This window comes from Neopelma chrysocephalum, unplaced genomic scaffold, assembly GCF_003984885.1.
Source record: "Neopelma chrysocephalum unplaced genomic scaffold, ASM398488v2 Primary Assembly neopelma1_61b, whole genome shotgun sequence".
NCBI classification, from domain to species: domain Eukaryota; kingdom Metazoa; phylum Chordata; class Aves; order Passeriformes; family Pipridae; genus Neopelma; species Neopelma chrysocephalum.
This window is the reverse complement of record NW_020897717.1, coordinates 2,035,065-2,055,677: the sequence shown is the minus strand read 5'-3', so window position 1 is coordinate 2,055,677 and position 20,613 is coordinate 2,035,065. Positions and strand designations below refer to the sequence as shown.

Here is a 20,613-nt window from a genome sequence, read left to right as displayed (position 1 = left end):
TCTCCAATCTCAGAATGGCTATGAGATATCTAATCAACTGCATCAAATGGGCATCACCTTTACGACATGGATTGCAAAACAACCCTGTGACCTCTGCCTGTGTTTTGCATGCAGGCTGAACAAGCAGGCAAAGACAGTGAAGTCGTTTGATGCCAGGCATGAAAAGCAAGTGTCTGGCTCCCGGAGTCTGCAACATTTGCCACAAAAGCAAACAACAAAGTTCATCTGAAATAGTTCCTTCCCTTCCTGTTTATGGTTTTTGCTGCAACAGCACCGTTTCATGGTTCAAAGGCAGCTGGATGATGAAACATAATTAGCATGGTCATCTGATTCTTATACCTCACCAGCAGAATGTTACTGATCAACGAAACAGAATAATCCTTATTTTATAGATCCACAAACGTTAAGATTTTCCACCGAAGTATATTATACAGCAGATTTTATCCCAAAATTGTTAACAAGAAATTGACTGTCAGTTCTCTCTAGAGAACTTATGAGGTTCCTTCTAATATGCCCAATCTTACACCTGGAGAATTGCATAGTGCTATGAAAATAAATAAGTATATTTAAGCATTTAGTTGTACTTATACCCAGTGCCACTATCATCCGCCCCGTCACTTGCTGCCTTTGTCCCACCAAGGACCTTGTCATAAAAGAATGAAAAAGAAAAAAAAAAAAGCTTCAACAGAAGTTTTTTTCCCCTAAGTCCTTTTACTCCTCTTTTGAAGGGAGGAGTTCATCCAACCAATAATATATCAATCTGTCAGCAGAAACTTACCACAAGTTCGGAGAATCTGGCATTGAGTTCTTCTGCTGGTGGGATTGGGACAGAAAACTCAAGGAATTGGAGGGGATTATTGTCCTTGAGGTTGATTTCAGGGAGGTCACTACCCCCAAAACAACAAAGAAATCCCAAGGCATGACGATTCCGCTTCCGGGGGGCCATGATCATGGTGTATGATGCTATCTTCTGATCATGTTCTGCAGGAAGAAAAAAAAAAACAAAACCAACAGACATTAGATGATTAACAAGACTGTTGAATCTGTGCAGCTCTCTGCAGTTACAATGGCTATCACTGGAGTAACAGCTGGAAGAGGACAGAAGGATCTGATACACAAAAGAGCAAAATAAACACTCAAGCTAGACAAGGTAGCTAAGCTTTATTATGGTATATTAATACAGTGTTAAATCACTTCTCCCAGTGTTTCTGAAAAGGCTTTACAAACTCAGCGTGGGATTTCCCAGATTTATCAGCAATGCTCCATAGCGAAGGTTGAATGCTACCACTGAATGCCGGTTCTGGCCTTTCTCTCACTACTACAACAAAAGAACCAAAGTACCTGAAGCAAAAAAGCATGTGCTGGAGAATTTACCCAGAACACATGGAAGAGTCTTCCAAAGGTACCCCATTTGATCAATATAAAATGAACAACAAAACAACGAAGCAGAAATCAAACTTTCTATCACTCTGGAGCCAGACCTCCAAACATTCACTTTTCCCTTTATGACCAGGACTATCGCAGTAGGACCATTTCGTCTATCCCATTTTCAAATACATGTAAGTAGTTTGGGCTGCCTTATGTATTCAGGAAAGAAACATAATAGTGCTAATGCATGCTTTCAAATTTACATTTGAGCTGCCAGATCCCACCTTGACAGGACCCAGGCTTTAGGGTCTTTGGTATCAGGAGTATAAAGGGAGGCCTGAAGGAGAAGCTGGGAAGCAACAGATTTCACTACCACACAACACCGTTTGTGAGCAGCCCATCCAAACAGGAAGTCTCCTGCCAGCAGTTTGAAAGGAGGGATCTGTGCAGTGCACAGAGAGCCACATATTTTGCCCTTTTAAGGGACTTGTTGTTTGACAGCTCAGGGGCTTATTTGTGTTATATTTTTAAGGACTTCACTTTTTCACTTAATCTGCAGAATAAGCTATATCCTTAGAGAGTAAATAATTAAAGCTTGTTGTGACGCCCATCTCCCTGGGCACAGAGCAGGGGAGCAGAAGGGAGGTGGCAGGTGAACCACACCACAGGATGCTGGATGCTGTATCAGCAGCAACACAGCTGAGCTTTGTCATCAGAGCAGCTGCTGCCCTAACCTGCCCTGCAATGCTTTGGTCTGTTTGCCTGCCAGAACAAGGCTGCTTTGAGCTTTCACAGAGACTAAGTAGCTGTGCAAGGAAAAAGCACCTTTGGGAAAGCAGTTGCATAGTGGGACTTAACATAGAGTGCACAGCCAGAAGCTCTCCAGAGACTTTTTGTGCAGAAATCAGCATGCTCACTCAAGAAAAACCTAAGCGACAAATAACAAAAAAAGTGCCTAAACCACCCAAACCTCCACCCTTGTGGCACTGTGTGCTTGGCAGAAATCACTTGCCCTACTTTGTGCTGGGATTAATTTATCTAGCACCTTCTCTTACGCACTGGAGGGGCATCAGCTGCAACTCTCATGCACCTGAAAGGAAAGTGAGCTGCTACTAAGTACTGTCTTCTGGTGTGCCCACTTTGCTTTGCTCTTCGTGCCAACTCTGCAGGGCTGGTGTGTTTCAGCAGGACTCAGTAGGGCAGGATGTTGCTGGCTTCAAAAGCCCATTCATAAGAACACTGGTTCTCACTAGGAGATGCCAAAGGTCAACTTGATCCTGAACCCGGTCTTTGACACAGCTTCAGTCAGTAAAACCAAAATGCCCTCAAATCTATCACAATAATGTGCATGGTAACTTCTGTTTCCTATCAGTAATGGAGACATAAGAGATTCAGTTGTTATAAGATTTCATGAGAGAGCCTCAGAAGTTAAACTTGTACGCTACAGACCATCCTCTCAAGGATTACTCCAAGTGCAATGCCCTTTATGGCAATCTGGTCATGAATGAGATCAGAACCAATTAGTTTGGCAAAACTTTGTTTTGGAAGGAACTCAAACCAATGAGACAAACCTGATTTACATGAAATATAATAACATTTGCATCAATTCAGCTGTACCCAAGCTCTGGCCCACTGTATAAAGGCTTTCCTACCAACCGTCAAAGGACTAGCATTCTCTGGAGCACGGACAATGAATCATTGGCTGAGACACTGAAGTGATAGGACCATCTTCCTTTATGAGCTTAGGTCAAGACTTTGGTATAAACTCCTCGAAAAGAGGTACCTTACCAGGAAATGAGCACTACATGAATGGATGTGGAGGTCAGCATTTTCTATGGGGTAAGTACTGCCCTGCTCAGGCCTCCACAGGTTGTCCTGTACTGACATTTCATCACTTAGCTTTCATCTTAAGCAGGTTCATCTAAGAAGTGAACAGACAGTCTCCAGTCCTTCTTCTTCCATAATGCTGAGAAATACACAAGTTAGTGTTGGTTACTGTGATGTTTTTACAGAATCAGCAGTTCCTTGGGATCCATACTTGAGAAACTCCCAGCTATTCAGCTTTTACTACTCCGCAAAAAGATGCAGAACTCACGTGAACAGTAACCTTGCCTCGCTTTCACAAAGCATCATTCCATCACACAACTCATGCTCCGAACACTGGCATTTTCCAGGTCCATCCCTAAGCAGCATGCATGAAATTCATACTGGCACAGAGGGGTAAAACACCACTTCTGTATTGCTACAACATTCTAATTGTAGATAGGTAAGATGTCTAAATGCTTTCAAATTAAGAACAATTGAGGACTGCTAGAGAGGAATCCAGCACAGGCATTCTAGAATTGAATCACTGAATGAATAAATGATATTTCTAAGTGGGACCACTGTCTCTCTAAAGGTTAAGCCTACCAGTAACAGGACTCAGAAGGACATCTACTTAAGTTGCACTGTTTGTGCTATGTAAGAATTAATTACAACTCTATGATTTTTGTTGGTAGCCATAGTTTTTTGCAAAATAAATATTTTCCAATAACCTCCAAGTTAATAATCTTTTCCTTTTCTTTCTCTTTCTTTTGACTTTCCTTTGTCAAGAATCAAATCTAGGGAAAATGTGCTTCCAAATAATGGGGCAGGCGGGGTGAGAGGCAACAAAGAAAATGAAGAAAAGAGCATCTTTCATTTTCCTGAGTGGTAATTGTTAGCAAAGCTGACATAAAAATTTATGAAAATAACAAAAGGTGGTGTTTTTTTATGCTAATGAAAGCTCTATTGTCTTTCAACTTCTTGCAAGTAAAAATGAAACGTGTGAAATTATCTATTTCTGCGTATACCCCCAGTGAGAATCAAGAAGAAATCTCTCTCTGGAGAGAATTCCACTATTACACATAACTCCCTCCCACAGCTCTTCTCAGTTCCACTGTTTTGCCCTTTTGCACAACACAAACAAGTTGCTGTCATTTCAACAGCTAACCACACACCGGCTCCTCGTAGCGATCCCTCTCCTGCTTCCCAGCCCCATCTGTGGTTCAGCTCAGGTCAGGAGTCACAGCCTGGAACTTTGCCCAAGGTCTAATTATAACAACGTCCTCTTCCTCTGACAGAGCGTACGTGTTCCTTTCTAAACCGTTTGGCCCAGTGACCAAACATAATTAAGTTAATGCAATTTTTCCAAGTCTTATCAGAAGTTTTAGCCACATGGGATGGGATCCGTGCTAACTACACAAGGATCCTCTTTCAATTGCTTTCTAAACTGCTGCCTCAGTCTCACTCTTCTCTTCATTCTCATCTCAGAAATCATAATTTTCATTCCAACATATGCTAACTAAACAACGTTCCACAAACAGTAAGACACCTGAAACAACTGCTATGCCAGCAGCTGTCCTATACGAGAGAGCTGATTATTACAGTTTTACCTCACTTTTCTGTCTTTCAACACAGTGAATAGCCAGAGCACAACGGTAACTAAAACTGAGAAAACTACTTTTGCATCACCACCTTTGGAAAAAGGGTGGTTTAACTAAACACATGCAGTCCAGCAAAACCCACATGCAATGTAAGGAAACATTAATAGAAAACAGTTCCAGAGCTGAATCTCCACTTATCATCAACAGACACACAATGTTGGTAGATGCACCCACAGCTCTCACCTGAGTGGAAAGCATGGGACTAAATATATGATGAAGAATCACTGCCCACACTGATTTATGCTAGTAGGAAAGGAATCAAAGTGAATAATTTCAGTTTCTCTGTGAATCTATCTCTCTCTATGGCAGGATAAAACATATAAATGTAATGTGTGATCACAGAAGTAGAAAGAAACCTGAATTCAGACTGGTTTGGAACATAAACCAACTCACCCCCGACCCCCAAATCCAAGTTCAATCTCTATACTATTCAACTATTAAATAATAAACCACAAGAAATTCATGGTAATAAAACAGCTACCTTCATTGTCACTTATTGATAATGAAATGGAGAAAATAAGCACCATGCTCAAAACAGTCCAAATATACACATTGGATAAAGCTAAAGAGCTTCATACTGATCCTATGCTCAGTTCTCTGGACCATATTACTTCTTCAGTACTTCTTCAGATGGTGAAACTATGAACTTTGCAGCATGTTCCAATTACCGTGGGAATTTTCCATGTATGTCACATGTAATGTGACAGATGTCAGATGCACTATAAGGCAATTGCAGCATGGGGGATGGGGAAAGGAAGCAGACAAGCAATCCATTTGTTGCATCTGTAATAGTAACCCAACTCCCCTGGCTTGGATTTGTCACCATACTAAGGAGCATCCTGGTCTCCAGGGCACAAAACAGCAACAAAACCCCATGAAGTTAAAATCTTTTTTTTCAGGGAGGGTAATGCTTCCTGAAGATCACACCTGTTTGCTATGTTGGACAGGAAGGCACTGGACCCAAAAGAGATCACTGGAAACAAGCAGCGTCCTGTGCACAAGACCCTGGAAAACTTGGAAAATGAGCATTGTCCCATGCAGCAATGGCCACTCAGTCCCAGTGAGCCAAGTCCACTTACAACAGTTCCACCACAGGAGAGAGGGCAACTCAAAACACTGTGCATTTTGAAGCCAGTTCACGGATTTTTCCTCCCACAATATATCAAAACAAGAGTGCAGGTCTCTCAGTTGTTATAAGGACTTTGCAAGACAGTTCAGGCACTCAGCTCTGGTCTGTTTTACATACCTTCTCATTAAAACTGAGATGGTTGATAATTTCAAAGCATTTCATAGACCTAAAGATTGTCTCCTGTTATATACATAATAATATATGTTATTAATATTTATTTTATTTTTATTCATGACTTTACCTCAGAAGTATGTCCTGAGGTAAGAGAAAAGGTAAGGACTATTTGAAGGCTGTCAGGTGTAACTATATCCATGAACCTACTTAATGCAACGTGTCTGTCAAAAATCTCTTTATTTTTAATACTTTAAGGATGCTCAGGATGTGCTGGATGACTAATGACCACTAAAGTTAGTCTGTTAATGCCCACAAATCCAATATGTCTACCTGATACCAACTTAACAACACACAGCAGCAACAAAAAAAACTAGAGTGTAGGAGACCTTTCCCTTCTGAAAGATTATTTTGCAACACTTTCTCTGTGAATGAGAGGAAAAAAACTCTACAGAAAAAAAACAAACAAAACAAAAAACCTAACAAAAACCCAAAACCAACCAACCAAACAAAAAAAACAAAACCACAAAAACCACCAAACAGAAAAAAAGCCAACAGAAAGAAAAAAGATACCAGCAGGTTCCTCGAGTCCCTCCTAATCCATTAATCTATCCAAATTGCGTTCATAGGAAAACAATTTAAAAAGAACAGTCAAGTTCAAAATACAAAGTGAAGTGAGCACCAAAGCAGTAAAAGTCAGTGCCATGAATCTGGTTAGTAGTAATTTTTTTTTTTTACACCTTTTTTTCCCCCACTTTAATCAAGTACAGATTAATAATTTTCTCTACTTAACTGAGCTGGCCAAACAATCCATTCACTTTTTATCTGCTAAGAAGTTTTTTTATTTTTGCAGACATATTAGTTTCCTAAAACTATCACTCCACACAGACATTTGCAAGGTCAAAACTAATCTGTCCTCCTAGACACCAAATTCTGAGTCTTAGTTATAATATTGCAACTCATTTAGATACAAGTAAATCTACATATCTTAAACATTTCTGAATGGCAATGTGACTACCACATCTTAGACTGCAAACAAAACAAGTAAAATTCACAACTTAAGTGTTTATCCAGAATATGTATGCCCTTAATCTCCTCAGTGATTGTACCACAGATTCACATCCTAATTTCAATTCCACACTTAGGCATGCTTGCCAACAGTTCAAACCACTGTGGTGGTGGAGCAAACAGGACTGCATACTGCCCAAATGTAATCAACCTTTCTGGTTTGAGTGCAAGTCTGGAGTCCTGTCCTTTCCTTGCCCACACCCTCCACCCTCATGCTACTTCCAAGTTCTCTAGTGTTGCAGCACTGCAGTTCGAGTAACATCTACTGATAACCTACACTTCCCTCTCAATCAGAAAGCGACTGCTACCAAGATCAATTTTCCTGTCTTCCTCACCATGAACCACATTTCTCTAAAGATTACCAATTCTCTTCTATTAAAAAAAAAGTTTCTCCTTCACAGTCTTAGTTCTTCCTTTCCATCTTTTCTACCAGTTTTAGTTTTATTCTCTACTTTTTTCACTGTTTCATTGCAATATCTACATTTTCTTTCATGACAACCATTAGATTTGAAAAGGCTTCTTGTAGCCACTTACTATGCCTCAAACTGCAGAACTCTTTTTTTTTTTTTAAACGGAGATATTGAAAAGAAAAATACTTCTAAAGCTGTAAAGATGACACCACACTTTGAGTATGTTTTACTTTTGTTATATTTTACTTTATGGTCCTAGCTGTGGCACTGAGGCTGTAGGTGCTCCAATGTAGGGTCTTAATTACCTGCTTAAACCAGTTATTTTACAGTGTCAAGTAGACTGAGGTACTATACAGTAGGCCAGCAAAAAGGTAATCACCCAGCTGGAATCTGGCCAGGACACAACAGGTTCACACCCCAGTAATGATGCTGCTGTAGAGGCAGCGCTCAGCAGTGTCCACAAATCCAGCATGGATAAATTCATGCTTTAAGAAATAATGGAATTTATGCAATGATTTCCCACACCACAGTTACACTAGATGGGTTGATTTGTTATGTCGTTGTTGATCAAATTGCTGTGACAGTAAGAGCCAGTGGGAAATACACTACATAAAAGCAAACAGGAAAAGAAACCCACAAATCCCCCAGATGTCACCCCAAGACCCAATTCTGACTAAGACCATGCAGCAGCAAGTCTTTTCAAACACTGCCTACAACATCGAGATTTTACTTTTGAAATAACTGAAATCCTAAAAATGTTATTTTTACAGCTTGCCAAGAATGAACTGTAATCCTAGGGCTATAAATTCAGGAAAATACTATAATCAGAGTTCATGTCTGTTCTACTCAACAGATGGGGTCTGAACTGTGTTTTCTAGAAGCTACAGATCTAGACAGCAGAGCCTAAGTTAGACTCTCAATTTTCTTTACTTTCTTTTGGTGATGGGTGCAACACTGTGGTGCAATCTCACAGAAAAAAAAGTGCCTTGGAAGCTGAAGTATGAGATGAAGCCTTTATTCAGTATAAGGAATCATAGAATGAAGATTAAATTGACCATGATAACATCAGTCAAGCAGACATTCACACTGACAGCCAGAACCAGCACATTGCTCCTTCAGTTTCAAAGCAGATGATTATTTTCCTCTAGAGGAAGATGAAGTCCTGTGCCTTTTACAAGTCTGTGGTATGAAATATCTTTACAGTCATGGGTACGCAACTGGCTATAATAAGTAATGTTTGTCAGTTCTATCCATAAGATCAACTCCCAAGGATGAGACATCCACACCCCATAGTAAAGTCTTTGATCATCTTAAGAAAGAAGCCAAGGGATTGAGTGTTATGGAGAACGAGGTGTCCCACTCAATCTTCTATGCCAAAAGATCAGGAATACTAGTAAAGCAGATTAGTACTTTAGATTAGTACTAAAGCTTGGTCTGGGAACTTAAAATCTCTGCAATATTTCTGTTGGGAGGAGTGGGGTTTAGTTACAAAGGAAGTCAATCCAGAGTTTCCCAGTAGCACTAATAACTGCCACGTCAGAAGAATGAACACACAAAACCCCATTACTAAGGGCGTCCCTGTCTTGTTTGAGTCATTGCAATTTTTCCATTCTGTCACTGCCCAATTATTTCCAGACATGATGTAACTATTTTGCCAAGGGATTTGGGAGTCAAAATGTTGCCGTTGTTGTCATCATTATCCTGGGTGCCTGAATTTTCCAGACAAAATAAGCGGCTGAGGGCATTAGAGTGCCTCTACTGAGAGAGAAATACTCTGTAAGAACTGCCAGTGTGCTCCAAGAAAAACAACCAAATGGTAAAGGTCCAATTACATCTTCCCAAACTCCAGCTCATTTCCATGTGAAATGCTGTTTTCTTATTCAGACAATCAGTAGAAGAATATTTCATATGTTGTCTGATGTTATCATAGTATAAAAAAATTGATTTCCACTCTAACACTCTGATCAGGGCCACTACGGGATGTTAAAACTCATGGAAATACGCCTTGGTATACCACTGGAAACTAACCACAAATGTAGGTGTACAAGTGCTATCTTCACTATTGACAGGTAAATCAACTACCTGCACCGGTAAAATTTTCCTGAAGTTCCCTCACTGGAAAAAGCAACTCAGACTTTATAGCAAGTGGGTATAACTGGGGGAAAACCCAACACAGAGACCATTTGGACTTCTACATATTTTTTGTGGATAGTACCACATCACTTCCAAACTAATGTTCATCAAGGTCACCTGGGAAAGCCAGGTTCCAGGCTACAGATCCGTCACTTTCCTATTTAGTCCCCCAGCCAAAGTACAGTGTACTTTTACATGTCACTGTAAACCTGTCTATAATAAAAATGGTTGTTCTCAGTTTGATTCCATATACTGAAAAGCTGCCAGTGGGGATGATAGTTAAAAGTCTTCTTTAGTGATTCACTAAATGGAAGAAACAGTCAGTAAACCCAGTCACAAAGGGGGGTTTTGGTGCTCACTCCATCTTGGAGATGGTTTCCATAGGTCAAGGCACAGACATTGATTTCATATATCTATTTTTTAAACTACTTAGATTGTAGAGTTGTCAATCTGGCACCAAAAATAAATTCACTGTAGAAAATCAAGTTAAGAAAAGGTCATATTTTATTCCAGCATTATTTTTGTTCAACATTCTGACCAGGGATATTCTGGGTTCAGTGCCCTGAAACCTCAACATTACGCAAGCAGGTTTGAACTCCAAGCCAACAGCTTGGTGAAATTGTTGAACTTTTAACCTAACGTGTCTTCATGAAGAATGGATATTTGGAAAGAGTTTTGCTCAAAGATTTTGGGTTGTTTTCTGTGTGTATTTTTAAGTAGCATCCAGATAAAATATATTTTCTGGCTGCTGTAATATTTACAGGAGGAGACTTTACACCAAGACTGAAAGCTGGTTTCAGAGCCATGACTTAACCGTCCCAAAACGTAAAGCAGTAAGTGTTTCATTGCATTAAAGTGAAGAAGACCTCATCTATATTTAGGTCAAAATCTACAGAGCTGATGCTCTGAGTGACACAGGTACTGATTAGTTTAGAGGATCTGAAAAGAAAGTGCTGCCTAAAACCAGTCACCTTCCTTGCATGGTCAACAGGTGCTTTTGGCGAACAGCATTATGTTCAAAGAGTGGAGTAAAAGGAGAGACAGGCAGGACTCCCCGTAAATACCGAAATGCGAGGACCTTCTCTACAAAGGGTTGCATATGCACGTGGGCTAGAGCATAAAGCGCACAAGGGTGTGGTTCCTGTGCCAATTGCTACCAACCCTATCTACTGCACTCTTTGGACTGCCGATAGCTGGTAGTTCTAGTCTCCCAGATCCTCATGGCAAGGGATCATGTCCACATCAAGGCCCTTAAGGCTCACGATTAAGAGAAGTTTGAGAACTGAAGTATATCTAGGGAAGATTTCCTAGAACTGTAACTGCCCAACACACTGTCCTCTCCCAAGGATAGGTCATTTTTAAATGTATGCTTAGATACCCAAAGCAAACTGCAGAGAAGCTGCATACAGCAAATGTTTGGGTAGTCATCTCCGGACTTCTAAGTATCTACAGCAATTCAGTAGCCTGCCTGAAGATATACCAAGTTCTTTCAGCTTCTGAGCCCAATCTACTTGTAGCTTGTTGACAAAGACTGAAGCACACTTCACAGGAAAACAGATTGCACTAAAAAATTCCCTCAGCTCCCCACCACAGCTGCACACAACTGGAAAAAAAAATTAAAAACACAACCTTGCTTCTAAACAGGTACTTGATCTGGATACATAGTCCTCAGACATGATCCAAAAAGAAGGCCCTTTGTATACAAACAGAAGTCTACCCTCTATCAGAGAAGGAACATGTTTATCCCCTTATGTCTGCAAACCTTATTATTATGTCCAGTGCAGACCATGTACCAACTTCACTGGTTGTTGTCCTTTTGTACAGCACTGACTTATTTGATAGGTTGTATAGGATTTTATCCAAATCATCATCTGCTACAGTTTATTTTGTCTCACCCTTTGGAAGCATATTTAAAACTTAATTAAATAATAAATTTTTTTTATTTTATATCTTAAATTTATGGATGGAATATATACAAATAGAGACTGTAAGGAGTCATATATTGCCTTGTACAAGTTGAGGTCTTGGTCCTGCTGCCATGATCAGGCAGGGATATTTATCAGATAAATACATATTATGCAAAAATATCTCTCACTGCAAGAAAGGTTGACATTGCTGTTATCCCCATTTTCTACTAGCTGAAGAGAAAACATAGCTAATCAGAACCAAAAATCTTTTCAGTAACAAGAAGTAGCAGCCTTTGCCCCTCTCCCTGCCCAGAAACCCATTTGAACAAGGCAGCACTCTCAATTTTCATACAACCTTTGCACTTACCTCCCAGCAAAATAAGTGGGAACTGCAAAATGTCAGAAGCTCTGAAACATCAAGACCAACTGTGTATTTGGTCTGGATGGCAAATCCAAGAAAAAATACGTTATATGTAACCCAACAATTTGCACACTAGTTGCCAGCCTATCACTAAATTTTTCCTATTGGCTGTTGGACCAACAAATATGAGATGAAAACAGCACTAATACTATGGAATCCTCATGTTTTACTTTGTCCCTCCAGTCATTCATATTACAAGCAAAGGGTCTATCACACTACAGTAGCGAATGTGTAAAACAGATAAAATTGTACAGAGAAGTGGATCCATCTCCAAATGTCTGAAAAGAAGATAAACTAGTAGATGCATAAAGCAAACACTGACCCCGTACCAATGAGATACTCTTCTGGGTGAACTCTTCCCTAGTGCTTGTTCTGTTCATACCCTAACATCAGTCAAATACAGCCTGAAAGAAGCATGGCTACTGCCCAGGAAATGTTCTTACTGCTGGGTTTACAGTGTTATCAGCTATTAATCACAAAAAGCTCCACTGGGACAACCCCAGAATTAAACAAATTAAGAAATGCACATTAGGAGAGTGGAGTTCGTGTGGGAAGTAGTGTTAAGGAACATTGTTGTGTTTCCAAGAAAAAAATAAAACAGAGTTCTTTAGACAAGAGTGAGTCCACAAGGTCTTAGACTATCCTGTTCATGCTGAGATTTCAAACACAGGCAAAAATTTTCTACATTTTTAAGAGGTCATGCATGATAAGGAAACAGTTCATCTCCTATAGGGCCTACTAACTGCAGCACTAACTCTCCTTGATTCCCAGAGCACATTTCATACCCACATCAATATTGCAGGACACATTTCCTGCATCTGCTGGAATACTCCTACAGTAAGAGTTGGTCTCCACTTAAATCGCAACATTATGGCGACACAGCGAACAGCTCACAATCATCAAATCCCAGCACTGTGATCACCAGGTCATCCATTTCCCAGAACGTTGTCCATAGTTAGAAATGCCCTTCAAGAGAGTTCTTTCCATAGCACCTCAGAAACCGCTGTGCAAAAGAGGATGTCCAAAAGAAAGCAAAACACCCCCCCCCCAAAAAAACACTTTAATGCTGTGACTGGATCCACCTTGAGAAGCAGTTTTGTCTTGTTCATTAGGTAGAGAGAAAACAACACTTAGAGTATCTTGGAAATGAGATCACTTTGTGCCTTCTAACCAAGTGCTCCGGACCAAAGAAAGCATTTCTCGAAGTTGGAAGGAATGTCTCTAAGGATCAAAATTTGAGCTTGAGTTACTAAATAACTGAAGAGAGGGAAACCGCTTATCACAGGAACTAGAGCAAAATGCAAGAGGAAAGATCAGTTTTCTATCTGGAAGGATGCTGTGTTCTGTGGGTGTATCCCAGCAAGTTGCATGCTGTGGAAGGAACCTTGGTGAGGAGGTAGTGCCAGTGGGTCAATGAGCCAATAATTCAGTCAAAAAAAAAAAATTATGTTTTTGTATATTCAGTTCTTCAAATATTTAGGCTGAGGTTACTCCAGAGGAAATCTCTTTCTTATCAGATACTAAGGGGTTTATATTCTGTAAAGCAAAGTATTTCAGACCTTTTTTTGCCAGGGAATCCCTCAACAATCATATTTATGAAGGCAAAGTCAGCAGCAAAACAAAGAAAAGGATAAAAGAAACAAAAAAAAAAGAAAAAAGAGAAGAATTTTATCCTTCCCTTCAAAAGGATATTAGAAGGTATACTCAAAATTCTGTTCATCTTATCAAGGCAGTAATTTCAGGGTGAACATACTATTCAAATTAAGTCATGGAGACTTTACAAGAGCCTTTCATTCCTCAGATGAGTGAACAAGATACATTCCCTATCGTTTCCTCTCCATAGGTGTAACAGACCCCTATTAATTCTGATGGAAACACGTAACCTCGTAGAGCAAGAGATTGACTTTTCCAAGCAGAACTCAGACAGTTAATTTCTGGTGAAATGGCCCTTACTGAAATTGTGCCAGGTGGGCACCTGCAATTTATTTTCTTTTAGCCTCCCCAAATATTTCATTTTCTCCAAAGGCCTTTTGAGCTGAATTTAGCAAAGTCAATCCAAAGCATCCAGAGCATCCAAATCATGATTTCCTGACTCCTGTGGAATGTATTCCAAGTCATATAAAAACTTCAGTAGGGGCTAGAATGAAAAACTGCATTCACTCCTGCAATTTCTATAATTAAAATTTGATGGTGCTAGCAGCAGAATTGATAGAGAAACTTTCTTCTTTTAATAATTGATTTTTAAAATGAATGGTTAAATTGAAGATAAAACACCTTTTCATTTGGGCTTTAAAACTGTGTTCTTCACTTGAAGAGGTAGGCAGAACAGTGAGACAAAAAGCTGTCTAAATTGGAGGTAATACCTCACACTGGAACAAGAAGGCATATATGTACTTGTTCCGTGTTGCATAGAGCTCTTGCAGCCTGGATGTACAGGCTTGGATTTTAACCCTAGTCCTAACTCTGTATCTCTTGACTACAGATTCAGAAAAGCAACATATGCTACATGTCTAGTAATTTTATGTTTTAGCTACACTTCCATGCTTCTTCTTAAATTTTTCTTGCCCAGGTATACTCTTCCATGCTCTTTATAACAGCTCAAACAGTTTGCTTCAAATTAGAAAAATTGAGGGCAGAGTTGTCACTACTTCTGATACCACTAAGCAGAAGCTGCTCTCAAGCTGTGCATAGTCAAAACGTTTCTTTCTCTCTGGGCCCTTGGCAGAGCCTCTGCACCTCTACCAGAGTTCAAAGTTGTGCATCATGGACTGCTCTGCAACAACCCTCAGCTCTCTCCATTCTACACTCCCATCACCACCACCAGCAAAGACCTGCATGTGGTTTGCTCACTGTTCATGCGCACCCACAGATTTTCAATGTATCACAGGGCAGCAGTGGATAAGCAGTACTGGCTCTGGAGGGTATAACTAACACAAGACACATAGGAGAAAGCAGACCTTTTCCCCCCACTGATGGAAGGACTTGTGGGGATGTGCTACGGTTCTGCATGCCTCTTAGTTGGCTTTAAAGAGACATTTTATGTTCTTTTCTTCCTTCCATTTCCAGATTCTCTTCACTAGCTATATCTTTGGTACTCACCTGCCTATCACTTCTGACACAACCCCATGGAAAGAAGCTAATGCCAGCACACTACCATTCAGAAGCCATTCAACAGTTCCATAATAAGCCGTTTAGCACCAGCCATCTGCAAATAACATGCAGCCATCCATAACCGTAGGAACTTTAGACTGCTGGTGAATAGTAAAACGGTGTCTTCCTGTTCTTATGGTCGGTTGAGCTCTCACAAGTAGCTTGTGAATAAACATGTTCTGGACAATAGAACATGTACTTCAACTATCGAAATATGAGTCAAAATTCTAACCTTCTTCCACGGCTTTGGTAATATATCCCTGTTTTTCAGTACAAGGTGTTTCAACACAGTAAATGTTTCTGGGATCTCAAAACCAAACACACACCACCCCCAATGCAGTTCTAGAAGAGAAAAACACAAAACTTCCATGCAATTCTTCCTTCCTTTGCTATCTGAAAATAATGAATCAGCCTCAGTCCAGACTTCTGCACTCTCTTTCAAACTTCATAGACTGCTATTGTAGCAAATACTCCACCTTAGTTCAAGCTCTCTGTCCCCTCAATATAAAGCAAAAGGATTTGCAATTTATCTCAGAAATATTCTGCTATAAGGAATTCCCTTCCACTAGTTTTATTAGAACATTGAGAGCACAGGTTTTTGCAAAACCTCTTTCCTATCTGCTTCCAGTCAAGGAAGCACTTCAGTAAGGGCACTTAAAGATGGAGAGCCTAAAACAAAGGTTTATTATGGTCCACATATCTGTATATATTTATCTCCCTTCCTTGTTCTTATTCCCACCATCAGACATACCCAAAAGCCCACAACGTTTTGATAAACCAAAAGTAGCTGAGGAGATAAATATGAAAACATGTACAGCAAGTTTATTTTATGCTGGTTTGTTTTATGGCTCTCCTCCAGCATTTTGGACGCACAGCCCTAGTAGGGTCACAGTGCTAAAATTTTCCTTAAACAAGTCCCACTCAGAGGTCCAGGCCTCTTTTTCTCTCTCCATACTACCTGCATCTCAACATTCCTGAAAGAAAATAGAATTTATCCAGTGCAGAAAAGAATAATGATGTGTATGTACATTCCCCTGTATTGAGTCCTCTCTGCTTGGCTATGGTCCATCACACCATCCTTCATCAGTGCTGTTTCCCAAGTACTAAGTGAGGAGTGGATCTGTACAAAGCTGCAAAGGTGACTAACTGCTTTAGTTCATCAGATCCAAAAGTTAGTGGGATTGCAACTTGAGAGTTTTGAAACAAGCTCAGCAAAAGAGCAGGAGCAACTTGGTCCCCTCAAAGCCTGAGGCAGATGAGAAAAAGGTCAGGGTTCCTTCAAGTATTACATCCCACAAAAAGCCCCATCTCAGAAGGCTCCAGTGCTCCATTTTATGCTTCAATCCATGTTTTTCCATTAAGGGGACATTAGAATCCCAAATCACACATTTTATTCTGTCCATGTCAGAATGGTGGAAAAATTTACAAGTCCACATACTTTTACCACGCAGTAGAGGCTAATCTCTATAAAATACATGGAAGAATTGGGGGCTGGCAGATGAGACAAAAAGTTAAAACATTGCCTTCAGCTTCACTGAAGAAAATTTATGTGCCTTTCTCAAGGAACAGTGCTTCTTTCACACACTTATAAAGAGAGTTTTCTTACTTTGCAAACACTCTAAAACCAAACAACTCTTAAATTAACAAGAAAGATCTGACAGGTTTTCTTTAAGATGACAGGTTTTCTTAAAGAGGCAGGCCAAACAACTCTTGGAGCAGGATAGCAGTGGGGTGAGCCATGACGCACCTTTCATTCAGAAGTTGACAAACGAGTTCTGAGCAACTGGTAGAGGAAGAAAAAAAAGAGAGGAAGAAAAGGAAGTGTGAAATAACGAGTCAAAATACCCCCTTTAAGAAAAAGGTAAAGTTTCCATGTGCAAGAGGGATTAAAGACAACACTTAGAAGCAATGTATACTACCAAGAATCTTTTCAAGGGAAGGCCCAACTTCCTGACCCCAGAAGCCACATGCTGAAAACTTTCACATGATCAAAAGCCAAGACACACACACACCCCACACATCTTAAAGGGAAAGCACTAGGAAATGGTTCACAGTCTAGATGTAACAATAAATCCTCATGAATCCTGCTGCTCCTTTTGAGGTACGGCTGGGCCAGGCAGGTATCCAGTTCTTAAGAAAATTCTGAAATACTGATCTCAGCAGTTGAATCTGGAAGGGGCCTCTCCAGACTGTCTAGTCCAATCTCCCTGTTCAAGCAGAGTCAGCTAGGGCAAATTGCTCAGGACCATGCCAATTTGGGGTTTGAAGAATTCCAAGGATGAAGCCACAATTTCTCTGGGCAATCTGTGCCATTGTTCGGACATCCTCACAGGAAAAAAGTTCCTTGTGTTCAGAGGGAACTCCCAGTGCTTCAATTTATGCTCTTTACCTCTTGTTCTGTCACTGGGCACCACTGAAAGAGTTCACCTTTCTTAAGCAAAGAGTCAAATTTCTCCAAAGTCCTCTTACCAGGTAAGTCCTCTTATCAACATTTACAGCTCTATGTAAGCATTTAGGGAACTTATTCCTATGTTTAGATCTAGAGTGTATTGCATGACAACAGAATATTGCAGAAATTCTCTCTTGTGCCAATGTCTGCTAATGAGAGAAAAGAACAAGCTGTGAAACAAAGAAACATGCATAGAAGAAAAGATAGAAATTGTGTTAGAAATAAAAACACCAGTATATTTTCCATAAGCAAACTCATTATAGGTTCTCACAGCACCAAAAAAAAAAAATCACAGAGAGGGTGTCAGTCAGCCAAAAAAAGACTCAGATTGCTACTCCACTGCATTGGGCAACTGCCCCATCCTTTCTCAAAACCAAACATTAATGACAACACAATTTTGTCATTAATATTAGAAGTTGTGAATCCCCAAACAATTTAATACCAGTAGAAGCGGCCTTAAAGAAAAGCTCTTGATTAGTAATGCGTACCAAACTCTGTTAAAGACAAAACTGTCATTTACATCTGTGGTTCCCCAGAGGATTTAACAAATAGAGGCAGGCTTACAGAAAAGCTCTTGACTGGTAACACTTATCAAACTACTGGTTTCCAGTTCTAGAGCTATCTACAACATAGACACTGTCCCTGCATTAACACAGGCAATGGCACTGACAAACACAGTGGACTTGTACACGTACTTTTTCCCATACCGGCTAAGGTAAGACCATTGCTATCACACTGGCTTGCTCCAAGACATTCCCTAGACATGCTAGTCTATAGTTTCATTACTTCCCTGCTTGAGAATAAGCCTTCATAACTGGTGATGATCCAAACAGAACAAAACAAAAAAACCACCTTGAGTTTGGATTTGGATTCTCCAGAAGTTAAGGGCTTTGCAGAATTTTTCCCTTTGTATGTTTCAGCTGCTTGCACTGAAGTCAGTGGAAGTTTAACCACTGATTTCCATTGGAATGAAATGGGATTTTAGCCACAGCAGGACTGCTAACCACTGCCACCTAGTATTTGTCCTTCAGAAGCTTTTCAGGGCAAATGCTTAGAAAGTAGGTGAATTCACTTTTTTGTAAGCAAAGCCCCAGAAAACCCCTTTCTCAGAGGTCAAGCCCTGTTCCCTGAGGCCTGGGTGCAAGCTGTCTTGGCAGGATTTCTCCTAAGCCTGTTGTGTGGAAGATAAGGAATTTGAATTATTTCCTGCTCAGCAGCATGTAGCTCCCCAAACATTTGACAGTTTATGTACTAGGGATCATCTCCACAGAAATCTGCCTAGAGAGACCATAATGCTGAAAATGACTGTTATCCAGTAGCAAGCAGCTCATCTTCACTCCTTCACACTCACCATCCTGTACTACTTTCTAACTACATTTTCTTGCCTGTGGCTCTCCCAAAGCATACCAGCTACTGCATGCCTCCTCCTAGCCAGATCTGAAGGAAAGGTATTAACTCCCACCGCAGTGCACCAGTGCTGCAGATAAAGCCACTCCCCATGGAATCCTTAAATCAAACACACTCTCCTGTTCACCAAAATATCATGTGCCAAGTGAGGGTACGCTTGGCCCTGCCTTGCCACCCTCCTGCACTGCATATATTATCTATCAGATAAGCCTCTGAAAGAGTCTTTGGGTAATGTCTTTTTTACCCTGTTTTCAAAATCAGAAGGGCTTCCTCTCAAGACAGCTTGATTTTTATCTCCAAAGACATAAAAAACCAGGGGAAAACCAAAAGCAACCTAAAACAGAACTGCCTGCAACCCTGTGCCAGAAAAACAACATAGCCCCCAAGGAGCATGAGCCAGGCATTCTCTCTCTTCAGGCAATCTTTACCATACAGCTGTTTGATCTCTTCAGGACGCTCACCTGCTAGACTATACCCAGGAGATGCTGTGAGTAAGGTTGCTTCCAGCAAAATTGCCCAACATCCCTTGGGGCCAGGCCTATCTCATGCAGTAGCTAAGCTTATTCAGCCACGTCCAAGTGGTAATTTGGTACAATAGTTCTAAAGGCTTACCTGAAGTGATGCCTGCAAAGACAGCTAGACTGACCTCTTCAAGGCATATGTGGCCCTTCCAGGCATTCATTCAAAACAGGGATTAATTGAAGAGAACATCTCAATTAGTTGATACTTTTTTCATTCAACTGCATGTCATTAAAGGAACATTTTACTATTTAGAGGAAATGCAGGAAATCCTTTCTCTAAATGCACTGATCTTATCAGTCTGCTCAGCAGCCTAGCACTCTTCACCACTGTTGCTTGCAAAAAGAGTGTTATATATATAATCTGCAAACTTCACTTGCCACGCATGCACTTGAATTTCAATAATAGGATTTTAAAGAGACTTTTGCTCTTGCCATCAAGAGCAGATAACACAAAACTATTCAGTTTCCATTTCAATGAAAAACAGGAAGCAAATATCCAAAAGGAGTGCAGCTTACTGATCAGCTGGTTAAAAGAACTGTCTTGAAAAAAAACCCGTCATTTTGAAAAAAGAGGCAAGTTATTCTCATGTTGGGAATGTATTTTGAGATTTTTTTTTTTAAGAAAAGAAAAAAAACAGAGACATCTTCCTTTTCCACCAATATTTTTCACCTCCTACCGAACAAAACAAAAAAAAAAAGAAAAACCACAAAAAACCCCCATCAAACAAAAAAAAACCCCAAAAAACAAACAGAAAAAAACCCAAAACAACAGCAACAAAACAAAAACAAAAAGAAGAAATAAATATAATAAAGAAAATTATTTAGAAAAATCTATCACCATTGATTGCATAGCATTCAGCAGCATAAAAAAAGAGAAAGGAATAGTTACAAATAAATACATGTTTCTGGCATGATTTATCATAAATTTTGAAATATCCAGTACTCATAGGAATGTGGAAACATTTGGGAAATGTGTTTTCTTCAAAATTTGGCAATTCTGAGAACAGACCTTTTCAATGGGAAAATCTTAATAGAAAAATTTGCATGAGACATACTGAGCTCTTTTGAAAGTCTA

The 20,613-nt window shown here is 40.0% G+C and overlaps 1 protein-coding gene across 4 annotated transcripts in view; it reads right to left on the bottom strand.

Moving 5' to 3' along the window:
- Positions 1–20,613, bottom strand: part of DAAM2 (dishevelled associated activator of morphogenesis 2) — a 221,977-nt gene that overhangs the window by 120,273 nt on the left and 81,091 nt on the right. For all 4 annotated transcript variants that reach the window (XM_027681762.1, XM_027681761.1, XM_027681764.1 and 1 more), the window contains one exon: positions 779–981. In XM_027681762.1, coding sequence (XP_027537563.1) covers positions 779–952 — 174 coding nt within the window. In that variant the 5' untranslated portion in view covers positions 953–981. The remainder of the gene's footprint in view (positions 1–778; positions 982–20,613) is intronic.